The 16,479-nt window shown below is 41.9% G+C and overlaps 1 protein-coding gene across 11 annotated transcripts in view; it reads left to right on the top strand.

Moving 5' to 3' along the window:
* The window catches only part of celf5a (cugbp, Elav-like family member 5a), a 192,771-nt gene that overhangs the window by 151,922 nt on the left and 24,370 nt on the right, over positions 1-16,479 (top strand). For 7 of the 11 annotated variants that reach the window (XM_040040265.1, XM_040040267.1, XM_040040266.1 and 4 more), the window contains exons 4-6: positions 1,977-2,105; positions 4,326-4,405; positions 12,667-12,813. In XM_040040265.1, the coding sequence (XP_039896199.1) occupies positions 1,977-2,105; positions 4,326-4,405; positions 12,667-12,813 (356 nt within the window). The remainder of the gene's footprint in view (positions 1-1,976; positions 2,106-4,325; positions 4,406-12,666; positions 12,814-16,479) is intronic. The other 4 variants (XM_040040263.1, XM_040040268.1, XM_040040270.1 and 1 more) reach the window with 1 other exon arrangement.

Raw genomic sequence — 16,479 nt, 5'->3', positions numbered from 1 at the left:
TACTAGATGATCTGTTTTCATGCATTGTTAGCTTGTTTTCAAAGCACATTTATGTTCCACAACATGTACTCCATCTCTTTCTCTCTCGCAGCTGCAGATTAGGAACTTCTGCTAAATACAAAAGAAGCAGATACTCTGCAGTCACCATCTGCACATGTCTCCATACCTCTGTCACACATAATGCAAAAATAAATTAGAATAAACACAATTTTAAAAGACAATAACACTGTGAGGCTTTTGTGTAATTCACTGTGAACTGATATTGTGATACAGTAAAGAATGAAAGGCACAGAACTGTTAAAGGTTCTGCACTGGTACTTTTCAGACCCGCATAAGCTACTACCTAGAGCCAAAGTAGGTACAGTAGGAGCTCAGATGGCCTCCTCTCTGTCACAGGACCGTATGTAAGATTTGGTCTGACGGCATTCAGGGAAATATGTGCAGTCCAGCCCCATCCCCCACTCTTGACTCATCTCGCTGATCCAGCCTCAGAATTTATATTCTCCCTCCAGCAAAAGGAAGGACCATCTTGGCCTTTCATTTTCCAGTTCAGGGCTTTTCTTTTTTTGCAGATAAATGCTCTCCAATCCACCCTGACAGATGTCACATTGCATCACTTCCATTTTGATACATAGCCTCTGATCCTGCCACTTGCAATAAGGAGCCGGCACCAGGGATGCCCCTCCCTAGACAACGCTCTGACACGGGTGATTATTTTAAAGGTGCATCATTGGGGTTGCTGAGCGCTGAAACCGAAGCTGGGCGCCATATCCATACACACTCTCTGCAGTGCTCGCTGCAGGAATGTGGGTATCGGCTCGGCTCAGGGTCAGAGAGCATCAACGGCACGACACAATCGATAGCCGTCGCAGGTCACCCCGACACCGGGCAATACCCCTGGTGGCGATTTTTTTTTTTTGCTGCTCTCGAGCTGCTAGTCCTGCCTCTCACTCAGTCTCCTGTGATGGCACAGGTCAGTGTTGGAGAAACAATCTGTATAAAAGGAAGATTTTTAGAGCTTCTGCTGCCAACTGAGACATGCTGCACTGTGGCATTAATCATGGAAGGCCAGAGTACATCAGTAAACACAGCGTGTCAGGTCAAGGTAAAGATCAGATCCCAAAGCATTTAACAGGACTCGGTGGCGTACGGGCTATCTGTTGAAAAGTCAGCGTTATTCATGGCGTGTCTCCCAGCCTTCGTTGCTCACTGGAGAGACACGCCATTGTTCACTGAAGAGCACACTGAAATATTTCTCTGGCTGCACAAAAAACACTGGATCAGCAGCAATTAGTAGAGTAAGAGAGAGATAAAGGGAGGAAGGGAGGGAGGCGGGCAGTTGAAAAAGAATGAGGGGAAAAATGTAGAATCAGCGAGAGAATAAGAACGCAGGAAAGAGATAGATGAATAAAGGGGAAGGAGAAAGAGTGAGTAAAAGAAAGAGAAAGAGGGAGAGAACTGGAGCTTTCAGCCAGTACAGTGTGGTGTGTAGGAGGTTAGAGCTGCCTGGAGCCCCTTCCTGCTTTTAAAAGGACCAAAGACTCTCTCATTGTCTTGGGTCTCTGTGGCTGCGTGTGTGAGCATGTGAGAAACCTCTTCATTAGTCTACCATTTCCCTCCTTTCTTCTTTCCAGCCCCTGACCACTCACTTACCCCCTGCTGCTATAGTATATGTGCCCACATGGGACTAAACCCACTTATAGTGGAGATTTAAAATGATCAGTCTGGGAAAAGAGATAATACAATGTGACTCGAGGCCAACCTGCACTAAATAAACTAGACAGTTACTTTACTGTACCGAGGCTCTGCAAAAGTGTCTTTGTTCCTGCGGAAAATGAGACTTCCTTTTTAAATTGCTGTCTCTGTTCCACCAACGGTGACTCTACTGTATATTTCACTATTGTATGCTCTTAAATTGGTTTCATAATTGAGGTCAAAGTTGTAATGTAATCTTTTGACTCTTGTTTTTGTTCCAGAAGACAGGAAGTTGTTTGTTGGGATGCTGAACAAACAACAGACCGAGGAGGATGTCTACCGCCTCTTCGAGCCTTACGGAGTCATCGAAGAGTGCACGGTCCTAAGAGGTCCTGACGGAAACAGCAAAGGTAAGAGCCGTGATACAGCTGACAGCATTATTTAGGTCACTGACAAAGAAGTGACAGTGCATCCGAGTGTGTGTGTGTGTGTCAGCTGCGGTGTCTCAAATCTGTGCGGCACATCCATCAGATATAGGTCAAGTAGCCCGACTGGTTAATTGATGTCAAAAATTTAACGTTATGTTGTTTGGGACACGGGATTGTCAAAGTCTAATAGTTTCTAAAAGATGCCATATTTAAATTTATCGTTACTCTAATTAGGACAATGTTTTTGCTTTTAGTCTTGCTACTAGTCCTGGAAAACCCAGCTCTCTCACCACATGTGATATCTTGCTGTGATCCCACCTAATTCAGCAATGATTTTAAAATTACCCTGTTGACTTTGCAAACACTTTTTCAGTATTTACCTGAATTTCCTGCATAACAAAATCCCAGTCATTATCCTGCTGCTGTCTATTGTTTTGAATGTACCGCTGGACTTTACGCAGGTACTGAAGTGTTGATATCCCGAAGCCCTTTCTGAGATAGCCATGCAACAAAGAGCAAAGAGACCAGTGGTTTTTCATGTCTCTAAAGCCTATTCCCCAGCCGGCGCTTATGGAAATCGTTATGGAATTATATCTAAAAGGGTTTGAAGAACATTCTGACTCTGCAGTACGCTGGAGGAGGAGAAAAGAAAGACGGATGTCAAAACGATTCAAGTGTCCCCACTGTGGGGATGGGAACGAGTTGCATTCTTCTTTGTGGCTGTGCAGTATTTATGCTCCGTCTAAGTTAACTGTCAACACTCAAGTCATTATCCTCTATTACATCATCACAATTCTTTTTTTCTGGTAATGGCTGAGAGTATCATTTGAAAGTCTTTTTATGGTAATAATTATTATTAGTAGTAGTAGTAGTAGCAGTACTAGTAGTATAATTATATCATATCAAATAAAAAACATCTAAACAAGTGAAAAAAAATTCATCACCATGTTGCATCTCAAAGTCCTGTGATACAAAATGACATGTAGAGAATATTTTATGCTTCCTCACCGCTTCACACGTTCAGTTTTTTTAGTTTATTTAAAAAGGTGCAGGAAGTGCTAAATGCATAATTATACTGATGTATGGTTTGTACTACTGTGGCAAAATCCTTGTCCAGGTCATCGCGAGCTCTAGCCCCGATCTATTCATATCTCAATAGGGGGGCAGTGCTTTGACAGCTGAATGGGCATCGTGATAGGCTGGTGTCCATAGGCGTAAGCCCATTAACAGAGGAAGAATGGCAGGGTGACTGGGTCAAGCAGAGAAGATGATAAGGAGACTGACAGTATGACAGATTAAATAATTTTAAAAAAGGAAACTTAACATGAAAAAATGAAATTAGGTGAAATGGGGTGTAATTATAAAAGGACGCGGTGGCTCAGTGGATAGTCCTGCTAGCTCAGACAACAGACCCAGATTTAGTCCGCATGTGTTTCTGTGTCAGTCGCTGGGCATCTTTATTCGCTCTAGCTTTCTCACATTTTAATAAACTGAGCTCAGAGACCTGCATGAGCAGTCGGCTGGACAGTTACTGCAAGTTTCACAGAGAATGCATTTTTTCTTTTGTCTTGAATTAGATGGTGATGCATCTTTTAGTTTCTGCCCCTTCAATCATTTCTACTAAGGGTACTTTCTTGGTTGATTTTGAAAGAAAAAGGTATCATAGCCAGACCCTAAAGAGAGAAAATCATAGTTCTTTAAGGACAGTACAGCAAAGAAGTTTGATTGTTTCGGGGCGTGTTCAAATCAGAAGAAGTGATCAGAACATCTTGTCGTAGAAACAATTAATTGTTCTGAGAACCTAGATGGTTTGCTAGTTAAGTTTAGCCAGTTTAGCTCGTGTTTAATATGCACAGACAGGCATGTGGTGCTAAATAGCATGCTTTTCTGCTTCATCAGTGCAATCTCTTGCCTGCAGCTTCTGCCTGCTTGTCTGCCTGCCTAATGCCTGGAGTTGGGCAGCCTGCTGTGCAATGAGAGGCTCTCACTGCACAGCGATTTCTGTGGTGTCAAATATAATTCAACTATTATTATTATTAATTTATTAATATATTGTACACTGTTAAAGGCTCACTTGAGTGAACACTGTACAGGATATACAATATATTTCTCTCTATATTAATATATACATGTGTAAATGTACTTCTTTGTATGTTTGTGTGTGTTTACCTGTGTGCGGTGTGCATCTGCTCTTTCTTCCAGGTTGCGCCTTCGTTAAGTTCTCCACACACACCGAGGCTCAGTCTGCAATCAGCGCGCTCCACGGCAGCCAGACTATGCCAGTGAGTACAGCTGTCTCCCTCATATAAAAGCACAGAAACCCACTCAGGCCACAAAGCATCTGTAACAGCCACAACACTTCAATAGCTGCAGACCACGTGTCTTGCTTTGGAGCTTTAAATTCTCAGCTTCGACGTTTGAATCAACTGAATCCATCTTTATAAATATGGCAGATTTTTAAAAAAGATCCAAAAACAAATATTCTGCTGTCTTTGTAATTAACACGGTACTTGAAAAAAAATCCTAATCTGATTTCCAGATAAAACTGTTTAGAGTGATAATTGAATTTTGGATGAGTCATCAATCAGTAGTTCTGTTTGCATAATCAGTGGATAGAACCCCAGTGTGAGATTACATTAGCTCCTTATGTAAGCACACTGTGTCCTCTGAATTCTCTCCGCACTAGCTTTACTGCGAGCACAAAAAGCTGTACTGCTCATTTGTATGTGTCTCGTGTTTAAGCAGGGTCCCTGTATACCTGATTGTGTCAAAATAAAAGCTACTTACTCTGCACTTCAAACCTGAATAGAGTTATTCTCCATGACATTCGGCGAGCGGACAGAGAGTCATGACTTGTTTTATACAGTAGCCTGAAGTATACTTTGCTTTCATCCTCGTTTTTGTTTCGGCAGCTCTCGTCTCAGAAAGGCTGGGACAGTGAACTCCCTCCCACCCTATCTCACAGGTGTTGTGTTTCACTGTATGATTTCATTATTAATGGTTGCCAATGTGTGGCTCGAGAGAGAGGAGCAGAGAGAACCACTTGAAGCCAGCTGTGCCATTTTGGCGCAACCTCTGAGTCAATCTAAGTGCAAATGACTGCAGGTCATGAGGAAAGACTCTGGATGTCCATTTTCCATAGATACCCTCCTTCTGTGTTGCTCCATTCCCCTATCTCTGCTACCTCTCTGCCCTCGCTCGTCTCTCTTTGGCAGCCTCTCGGGATATTAGGCAATAGACTTGTTTACTCCACCTTTCACCACATTGGCTGCTGAATTATTCATCCAACTATAAGCAGGGTGCTGAAAGGATGAGGGGGGGAGACTTGGAGAGAGAGGGAGAATGAGACAGAGAGCGAGGGGGCAGAGAGAGAATGAGTGAATGGACAGGATTTATACCTCCTGCTCTGGTAAATTGATTATAGAAATCTGATCAGCATCTCATATCCTGTGGCTGCTGGAGGAGCAGGCACAGTGCGCCTGCCTTGCTGAGATTAGTGGACCTCCGATGGTCTATTATGCCTCAGCAGGACAGTTCTATTCAGAGCAGCGTGTCCGTCAGTGTTGCAAAGATCCTGGAAAAAACATGGGCCGCACTTCCTGTGTGTTAATTTAACATCGTTTCAATTGCAGTCGAGCCACAACTGCAAAAAGAAGTCATGTACAAGCATGTTAACTGAATGAAAAAGCATTTATTTACCAAATGTTGAGGTGGATTAAAAATGAAGAAATCAAACAAAGAAATAAATGCCACTGACAGCCAAAGAGACAGAGAATTTATTATCAGGCAAATCAAAGAAGCAATTCCCTCATTCCTTCATATTTCAGTCAAAAAGATGACAATAATAAAGACCTATAGCAGCAGTGGCTGAGGTGTACCGCACAGAATATTAACACTACAGCAAATGAACGCCAGCGCCCCAGAGCATGAACACTTGCTTCTTAGATTTTATGCGTGTGCACACAGACGTACACGAATGCATGTGTGCGCATGCATAAATATCTACAAATAGAAGCACTTTGTGGGTAAAACATTTGCATGAGCACATGCATGCACACTCGTTCTATACCGCTCGCTGCCACATCCACGTCCAGCCACGGACTGGGGTCAAAGGCTCCCTGACTGATCTTATTTTCCAGCTCGGAGGACTTGAGCTGAATACATTTGTGTTATTCATGTAGAGAAGGAGTGGGCATTTTGTATGTATTAATCTGTGTGTGAGTTGGAAATGAAAAAGGAAATCTGCATCAAGAGACTGCACGAAGAGTGCTGGCCGCTGCATGCTTAGAAGTCCATTGTGAGTGTACATACACTTGCATTTGTTCCATATGTGGAACTACCCATCCGGCATCAGCGGCCGATCACACTCTAACCCATCATAATTCAAGCATAAATATCTCTTCTCCCGTATACTCTGCCACCATCCCTTGATCACCAGGTGCTATCACTGGTGTGCACGCACCACCAAAGTTCAGGCCACGAGTGCCTCAATTAAACATTTAAATTCTAGCGCTGTAGAGCAAATTGCTGGAATTCAGCAGGGTGATGTAGGAAGAAAGTCTCAGGACAAAATTACACAGAGATGACGGGGGTGTGGGTCAGGCCCGCAGAGCCATGCTGATTTTTTTTTTTTTCACTCCGTATGCGCAGCAGCTGAGTTCGAGGCAGTTTCAGCTGACACAGGAACTGAGATATAAGCAGCAGAGCAGGATGATGGAAGGATAAGCGCACAACAAAAGAAAGCAAATGAGGTAACGCTTGCTTAGAAGAGAGAGCTAGATGATTGAGAGTGCAAGAGAAGAAAAAAAGAAGTTTAAAATTCATCTAAATGTGATTCCCCATCTCCTGAATCTTGTCAGTTACTTCAGACAGAGAACAGAGTACATATGCAAGTGCTACGAGTGCCAGGATTTAATACCCAATAAGGCACGTCTTTTAATGAAATGAAAGAGGCAGCCGATGCAGCGGTATACATATAAATACTGGCATAAGTAATAATCTTGTTGTGTACTCAATGAAATGTGGAGTGTTAATGTCAGTCTTTCACAGGGTTGATTAATCTTTGTGTTGCTGCTCCCTAAACGACATTCTGCTTTTATTTAAGTTAGGTCTTTAATTTCAATCAGTATTGTTTCTAGCAACTCAATTTACATTCTAATAACCAAACAAAATCCTAGTCATCCATTATTATAAGAGCTAAGCTTGAATAGGAAGTCCATTTATCCTTCTATGGCTAGCTGGGGTAGTGTAATGGTTGGCCTCACTGGAAAAACAACCATAGAGTAGCACCGTGCAAATGCCAAAAATTAATAGTTATATCATATAAGAGTACTCTATACAGCTTTAGTATAATTCTGAACATGACTGAAGGAAATGCCTTTCACCGTGTATTTAGAACAAACTACGGAGATCCTGGACATTCGTGTTCTCTGCAGGTTCCTCCTACAGTCCAAAGATCTCCATGTTAGGTTAACTGAGCTGCAGCAAAGGTACTGACACAGACTAGAAAGAGAGAGCATATTTCACCTATATTGGCTTCCTTTCACTGGCTCCCTGTTAAATCCAGAATCAAATTTAAAATCCTGCTCCTCTCATACAAGGTCCTGAATAATCAGGCCCCATCTTATCTTAAAGATCTCATAGCACCATATCACCCCAATGGAGCACTTCGCTCTCAGACTGCAGGCTTACATAGAGTATTTAAAAGTAGAATGGGAGGCAGAGCCTTCAACTTTTAGACCCTTCTCCTGGATTCAGGAGACAGACACTATCGCTACTTTTAAGATTAGGCTTAAAACTTTCCTTTTTGCTAAAGAATATAGTTAGGGCTGGATCAGGTGACCCTGAATCCTCCTTTAGTTATGCTGCATAGGTGTAGGCTGCTGAGGGATTCCCAGTGTTTCTTCTTCATTCACCTTTTTTACTCACTGTGTTTTTACACTTCTCTTTCACAATGTGTCTCTGCCCTGTCTTCCTCCTTTCACCCCGACCACTCACAGGAGATGGTTTGCGTTTCCTGTGGTTCTCTTTAGTATTGTAGGGCATCTACATAACAACATAAGTGCCTTGAGGCACCTGTTATTATGACTTGGCGCTATATTATTAAAAGTGCCATAAATTGTGTTAACTGGTGATTGTAAATCAGCCATAGGTGTGAATATGAGTGTGTGGGGCGACCGTGGCTCAGGGGGTTGGGAATCGCATCTGTAACCGGAAGGTCGCCGGTTCGATCCCTGGGCTCTCTGTCCTGGTCATTGTGTCCTTGGGCAAGACACTTTACCCTACTTGCCTACTGGTGATGGCCAGAGGGGCCGATGGCGCGATATGGCAGCCTCGCTTCTGTCAGTCTGCCCCAGGGCAGCTGTGGCTACAACTGTAGCTTGCCTCCACCAGTGTATGAATGTGAGAGTGAATGAATAATGGTATTGTAAAGCGCTTTGGGTGCCTAGAAAAGCGCTATATAAATCCAATCCATTGACTGGTGCAAATGGTGAGGCCCTGTAACAGACTGCCACTGTACTTGTATAAAAACTAAACAAAGGAAAGATTATACAGAAAATGTACATGTAATCAAATTACATAAAGTCAGTATGCATATTTTGAAATATTCTTTGAGTTTTGTTAAAAGATTGCATATATTAAATTAGCAACTCAATGTTACTAATTAAAAATTTTCAGATCTTTAGTTTCTCTAAGTTGAGGTCCTTTGTCTTGAAATGACTGAAAAGTTGAATGAATGACTGAATGACCTGCTGCGAGTAACAAAATTAGCAATTTCACAGATTTTGGCACTCGCATTAAAGAGATTTAAAGCTCTCCGTAGACGCTTCTTTTTACAGTCTGAATAACTTACTCCTATTAATAAAGTGTTTTGTGTCATTAATACACTTTTCTTTTATATCCATCTTTCCATCACACTGAATTATTGTTTGTAGCGAGCTGAAGCCTGTCACGGCGTTTGAAAACACTGGACAGGAGGCTTAGGATGTTCTGATCCTGAGATGCCTTGGCTGTGAAAATATGTTAATACCAAGTACCAATGTGATACCAGTGTTTAAGTTTAGTGTGTTTTCCTCACTGTGAGAAAGAAATTTTAAATTATACTTTACATATAAGGAAACATCAGCAGATTCTGAATATATAAATATAAATTTTCTGAATTGTTGGTATGAAAAATCTAACTTATGTGCACCTGTCTTATTTCAGATCAGCACGAGAGTCATTAGTCTGCTGAAATCTGCTGTCATTTACAGTCACAGCAGTTTCTCCTTTCCTCCTCACGAGGGTGCGGAGCTAACAGGAGGCAGCTGAAATGCAATCACATTTAACATACATGTTGCTGCGTTGACAACAACAAGTTGTGTTACTGCAAGTATAATTAGAACTTACACCAAACCAACATCCTTCGAGCTTCCTGCTGACCAAACATGATGAGAGTGAAAGTAAGAGAGTGACTCAGAGAGAGTGAAACTATCACCATCTGCTTTTTTTCAGCTCACAGTTTGCAGTTAAATTTGAAAAAAACAACAACAACAACATATAAACAGAAGCTGTTGCCTTCAAACTCCTGACATCCTGTTGTGGACAGGTTGCTGGACCATGGCAGAGCTTCTTAAAATAAATGTGAAAAACATTCCGACTGTATTATGTTGATTTGGAGTGTTGTAAAATTTTTAAAGTATTTCTTAATAGGTGTGCGAACAAAGTTACAACATGACTGACCCCAAAATACAGGAATACCATAAAGGTCTTCACTGTGAGACACTTGAAGCCAAGACACTGCCAGTACTGGACAGAGAACCAATCTTCCTTCTAAGTTATCAAATGCAAGCAGGCATTAAAGTTAAAAAAATATGAAATATATATCACTAGGTATGAGGCTTTATCTCCTTTATTCACATGAGGGTTTGCAGCTTGTGCAGCTTGAGCAGACACCAACACAACCATCCTTGGCAACGAGAAGAAGCCATAAAGAGGCAGACTTTCCTTTTGGTTCTAAGTCTCTGTAGTAGCTTTTTATCCTTCCTGTTTAACTCCGCTTCTTCAGTGGCTCTCTAGGCAGCTGGGAGACACCCGGCAGGGGGATTCTGCTCACACTTGGCAGCTTAAAAATTTAATGAGACTTTCACTTCACACTTCATCCTCTTCTCTTTATAGCAATGGAGATTCTGCTCGCTGATATCCTGACAGGCCTAAATGGGAAAACCTCTGAGATAAACAAATGTGGCAATGGACGCTTAGCCGACAAGCCATAAAATTTACGTGTCCTTAGGAGAAACAGTGGGAGGGCAGTCTCAGTGTAGAGACCTTGAAAAAAAGCTTTGCAGCGAGTGGGACATACATGCAAGCGTATGAAAGCAAATGGCACAAGGCCCTTGTATAATAAGACAGGCCAATAAACTTTGTTTCTCAAGAAGGGACACTTTAGTTCTAGATGGCAAAGGGCTGACTGCAAAGTTCCAACTTAATCTCCTTAACCAGAGGAAAAACTCATAGTTTTCATTACCAAAGAGCAACCTTAAATAGCTTCTTTAACTGTGAAAGCGAGGTAAAGTATTCACTATATACTAGAGCATCTTGTCTGTATTCTGCTGCACACTCCCAAAGTTAAACCTCATAGCAAGGTTAATCGTACAGATAGTAAAATGCTCGACAACAACAAACGCTAAACTTGCAATTGTGTCACTGTCAACCTTGAAGTGTCTGAGCTTAGTGTTAATATATGAGGTTTTGTTTAAGAGATTGAGAGGCATTAAGAATTTTTTTATTGTGTTTTTCTATCTCTGGTTTCTGTACTCATTATAGAATCGTACATGAGTCAGAATGAATGCAAGGCGTCTTATTCCCATCTGATAGAATGGCATTAGCACTGCACAAGCTAATTTGTCATTAGCCAGAGCCAGTAAGTGCTCAATTCGTCTGTTAGCCAACTAGCCTGCCAGTCAGTCAGTCAGTCACTCAACTAGCTATACAGTCAGTCTTTTAGTCACACAGCCGACTAACCAACTGACCATTGACATATAGTACTGCAAGCCTGTAATTCAACCAGCTAGCCAGGCTAGTTGGCTAACTGTCACTCAACTAGCTATACAGTCAGTCTTTTAGTCACACAGCCGACTAACCAACTGACCATTGACATATAGTACTGCAAGCCTGTAATTCAACCAGTGAGTTAGCCTGGAGGAGAGGGCTTGTGGGAATATTGAGAAATGTGGGGAGAAAGGGAAAGGAAGAACATAAAATCCATATGCTACAGTCGAAAAGGTCCAATGCCTGTCTTTGACCGTTTTTTGCTGTCTGTAGATATCTTTATTAGAGCGATACCTCAGTAAGGGAAAACACACAGAAAAGAGCATAATAAAGTCAAATTAATTATGCAATAATAACCTGCTAATGCAGATGCCATTTGTAACTATGCACCTGTTGTCCAACACAGCTTCTTCGATATTTGACTCAGATCCAAAACATTACCGCCTTTATAAGTTTGAAAACTATAACCCAGTCCAGGCGCTTTACCAGTCACCACTGCTATTGACAATCTTGCATCAATTTCAGGGAGCCTCTTATCGTGACTGACACACAACCTTTCTACACTGTCAGATCAGAGTAATATTTCGGCCTTTTATGTGGATCGATTGGCCTGTTTGGGGGCGCAGAGGGGAGGAGAGGCGGAGCACACAAAAGGTCAACTGTAGCGCTAAATCATTTGAAGATTCTTTAATGAAGGGTGTGTGGCAGACACACCTGCTGGTTTCATTATTGGGCTGCAAAAAGGGGTAATAGTTTTGATATAGGAATGAATTGCCAAAGACACAGAAACGAGGAGGAGACTCAAACGGAAGCTGGGCAGAAGGAGAGAAATCGCCCTGAAAAGAAGAATTTTCTTTGAAGAGCACTTCTACCCAGGCCAGTAGGAACTGCTGTGCATTGCAGATCTTTTAACCTTAACAAAGTAGCTCTGTTGTTACATATATGTACCGTACCGGATAGGGAAAAGCCTGGAAGGGCGTGAGGGATATAAACTATTTATGATATAAACAGTGAGTCGGCTTTGCCCTGAGTGACTTTGTGTATGTCTCTCTCTGACTGAAAGAAAGCAGGCTGATCCTGTCTGCATATCTGAGCTTTTCACTCAATAAATAGAACATTTTTATTCTTAACGCAGCTGTCCATTTCATGTTTATGTATGCCAGCCACAATTTTTTGCAGTAATGAAAAGCAAATCTCTGACACACAATTAGAGATGCTCACTAGGTATCGATGTTAACAGCAGTTGTTGTTGCAAATGAACATGGCAGACTAAGAAATTTGAAATAATAACCACTAACGTTCTTAATGCAGTTTTTTTTAAGTGTTGGTTCACAGCTGTCTCTAAATGTGTAGTTAATCATAAATGCAAATTTTCTCAAGGCCTTTTGCGTATATGTATGTACCACGTTCATTTGCTGAGTGTAAGTGTGAGGGCTACATGCAGTTAAGTGGCTGTTTGTTCCCTCATCTGATTTCTTCCCTTTTTTTATTTCTTTCCTTCTTACTCACTCAGGGTGCTTCCTCTAGCTTGGTGGTCAAATTTGCCGACACAGACAAGGAGCGCACCATCAGACGTATGCAGCAGATGGTTGGGCAGTTTGGCATCTTTAACCCAGCCATCGCCCTTCCCTTCAGCACCTACAGCTCTTACGCACATGCGGTGAGTTGGAAAAGGCATATGTAGCACACACAGTAGACTTTAAAGGGAGAAACAATAAGATTATATTTCATTTTATGCATGGATAATGGATCTTATTACTTTGTAGTACACATACTTAAAATTTTAGTAGCAGTGAGTTTCATATTCTGGCAATGTTTCACATCTTCACTCTCAAACAATGACATTTTAAAGGATTTGATATACTGTACCTAACACTGGAAGAAAAATGTTAAAAATATTTTATGTACTATCATTAATCACCATAAGCATGTATTTGCATTTGAGTATGCAGAATCTGTAGGCAAGGAATAAGCGATGTGGCGACTGGAAATCGTAGAAAGTCAGTAGCATTCAGCGAGTCCAAGTGGCTCCAACTTCAATTTTTCTCAATATCGAGGCAGTTGAAGCGACTATCAACAAAAACAAGCCACGATGTATTTCACCATCTGACGAGGTAGTAAACATATTACAGGGTTACCTAAGCAGCTGGAGTTGCTAGCGACAAATCAACAACCACAATGAGATGTCCAGCGACTATGTCGTTCCCCTCATGGTGGAACTGTTTTGCTTTAAAACTCTTATTTTATCATTTTTAGCCACAGCAGGCATTGGATAAAACCTAGCAATTAACTTGCTTTTAACTCGTGCATAGTGGCACATTTATCAGCTGAAAAGACAGAAATGTGGTAAACAGCAGACCAGAGTGACTACGATTGGGCCTCATTCATCGGTGGCTGGAAACGCTCAGCATAAATCCTGCTTTTGATTAATACAAAGCGACATTAACTCTTTATCAAGCAGACATAAAGCTAATTAATTTTTGACTTATTAACCTGAAAGGCAATATATTAAAGTGCTGCGCTCGCAGTATCTTCTGTATTGGGGGCAGTTGTTTACACTGCCCCCAAGTGGCCAGGAGATATGTGAAATCTTCTTTAATTCAAGAATTTGTTCCAACAGCCAATGAAAGCTGCAGATGGTAGATATTATATTTGGAGCCAACATCTGGAGAATTTATACCCTTGTGCCATCATCATAACTCATTTCATTTAAAACAATTAGATTTTAGGTATGAAGGCAGAATAACAAAATAGTGTAATTTTAATGTGGCTTGGACTCCATTTTTTCCAGTATAAATCTACAAAAATTCTGAAATCAAAGTTCTAAAAAAGGGAAACATGTCGGTGGTTTGAAAGTAGGCTTTTTAACATCTTTCACTTAATAATCCATGTTGGGATGATGACTGACCAAAGTGTTAGAATTTACATCAGTCACACAGGCAAAGAATTAAATGAGGATTCCGCTGTTGCAGTGAAACGTCTTTGAGCGAATTCACTGCACGCAGACTCTTTGTTCGCTGCTTTTTCCCCTGTTTTTCCTTACTTAGCGGATATTGTTGTAGGTGAAAATTAGCCTGGCAAACTATCATCACTGCCATCAACACCACTTTCAGCTGTTCTACTCTTAAACAGTACTGCCATTCCATTAGTGCCTGGATTTCAGCACTCTCAGCACGTAGACGCGCACACATTTGGTTAGCTTGTACCCTCCAACCCCTTCATCAGCTACACTCTGCCCTCCCACCACCGCCCACCCACCCCCCCAGGGCATGGCACCATACACGCACACAGCAGACCCTCGGCTCTTTGATGAGTTCAGACAGCCTGTGCAGCCCCTCTCACCAATCGCCCCCTCTACCCACTATCACACTGCTTCTCTACCCTTCCCCTCTCCCTCCCACTGTCCCTCCCTCTGGGCCCATGAGATGCTTCAGGGGACACAGTTGACTCAGAATATTCCATGGGCAACTTATCTGCACACAAACTTTCTTCTCTCCTGCTGAGGCAGAGCACACACATGCACCCCCTCAGTGCATATGCCACCGCATGCACACACAGACACACTAACTACTTGAAGAAAACTAAAATCAATTGAATTGGGTTGGATGAAATGCTTTCCGTCCGACTCTGTGATAAATACCTGGGCTTTAGTCGCCTAAATGCACGTGATCATCTGTGGAAAATATAATTTACAAAGAAGGAGCAGTGCAAAATCATCTTCTCCTGTACTTACTTGGTTGTTAAAGTTAAATATTTTTTCCAATTTCTAAATGCTAGGATTAATTGTTGATGTTAGCCGGGTCTTGGGGGCTTATCCATTTCCCTCATTTTCATATCACAGCCATGGGACCCACTGTGAAATGTGCAAATTGACCATCCCCGAGTAATTGCAAGGCCATCTCTTGTGCTCTCTCCAGTAAAACTCCCACCTTCATTACCATTCATGAAATGCAGCCCTTTCCCAGAAAATGTGGAGAAATGCAAATGTTTAAGGGGTGGTGGAGGCAGTAGCGGTCTGCAGGGAGACCATTGTGCCCCGCACAGGTTGGCCATGACTCTTATTTACTGTGGCACAGACCCGTGTCGACTCATACAGGCACACACAAGAGTATACACACTCACGCACAGTGCGCAGTAAATGCTCTTTCTCACTCCCCTCCCCACCCCCCCTCATATATACATATAATACGACAAACAGCAGGATGATGCGAGGAAATTGAGTTCGGAGTGAACGTAACAAGGGCACGGGGGATACTTTGGCATTAGAGAGAATCAATTACCATTAAATCTAAAGGAGAAATTGCACATATATGGTTTCTTGACAGAAAGATTACACAGCATGAAAGATGTTAGTGAAGGTGAAATTCTCCTTTGTATTATGTATGCTATGTAATAGCATATAATCACTTTGCCAAAATAAAGAAAGTTGGTTTAGAAACGCTGAGGCAGGCCAACCTTGGAGATAAACTCATTCCAGCTTTTGATAAAGTAATGAGTGTGCAACAGACAGCAATGGATTATCAGCAAGGCGCTTATTTTCATATCTTCCTTACTAAATGAATCTAAATACTGGTAGGGTCTGTTAGGTAAGAAATAATGTGGAATAAAGAGGAATATTAGTTATCTTGCATGCAGGTGTGCAGCAGTTATGAGTACAGTTGCATCACTGGTGCTGACTAAATGCACGCGGCGTGCAGCCTTGCTACGCCTGTAGCCACAAGGAGGGTGCTGAAACGATACGATGAATGTTTCTTTGCTGCAAGATAAACTACATATATTCCCCAAAGACCAAAAAGCTGCAGTGACAGGAAAAAAAAAGAGTTTATCTCTAAAGACACGCTATGCGTTTTCCTACTCTCCATATACACTAGCCAAGAGAAGAAGAGGTGGCACGGTATGGAATACAGACATTGGGAGAGCTCGTATATATAGTCATAACCAGCAAATACAGTAAATGGTAAATTCAAAGAGCTACCTCTCCACTACAGCAGTGGATAGGATTATAGAGTTGAGCTGACAGCCAGTAAATTGGATTTTAGTCAAACCAGGAGGAGGAGGGGGCTCTGAACACAAATTGGAGGGGGTACAACACTGACAACATATGCCAAAAATGAGAAATGTGCCATTTTCACGATCGACACAGACACCGGTGTGCTCTGACAGGAGACATCCTATTTGCAAAAGGTGATTTTATAAAACACAAGGCAAAGGAAAACGCGAGTGAGATTCCATGTTTCAGTCCAGCGTTAGTGATGAGTTATAATAGTTCTCCCGTGAAACGCTGAATGCGAGTGGTAAAACCAGCTTTTATTGCTTTTTGTATTTC

This window comes from Simochromis diagramma, unplaced genomic scaffold (assembly GCF_900408965.1).
Source record: "Simochromis diagramma unplaced genomic scaffold, fSimDia1.1 OVJJ01000026.1, whole genome shotgun sequence".
NCBI classification, from domain to species: Eukaryota; Metazoa; Chordata; class Actinopteri; order Cichliformes; family Cichlidae; genus Simochromis; species Simochromis diagramma.
This window is presented reverse-complemented; position numbering and strand designations above follow the sequence as displayed.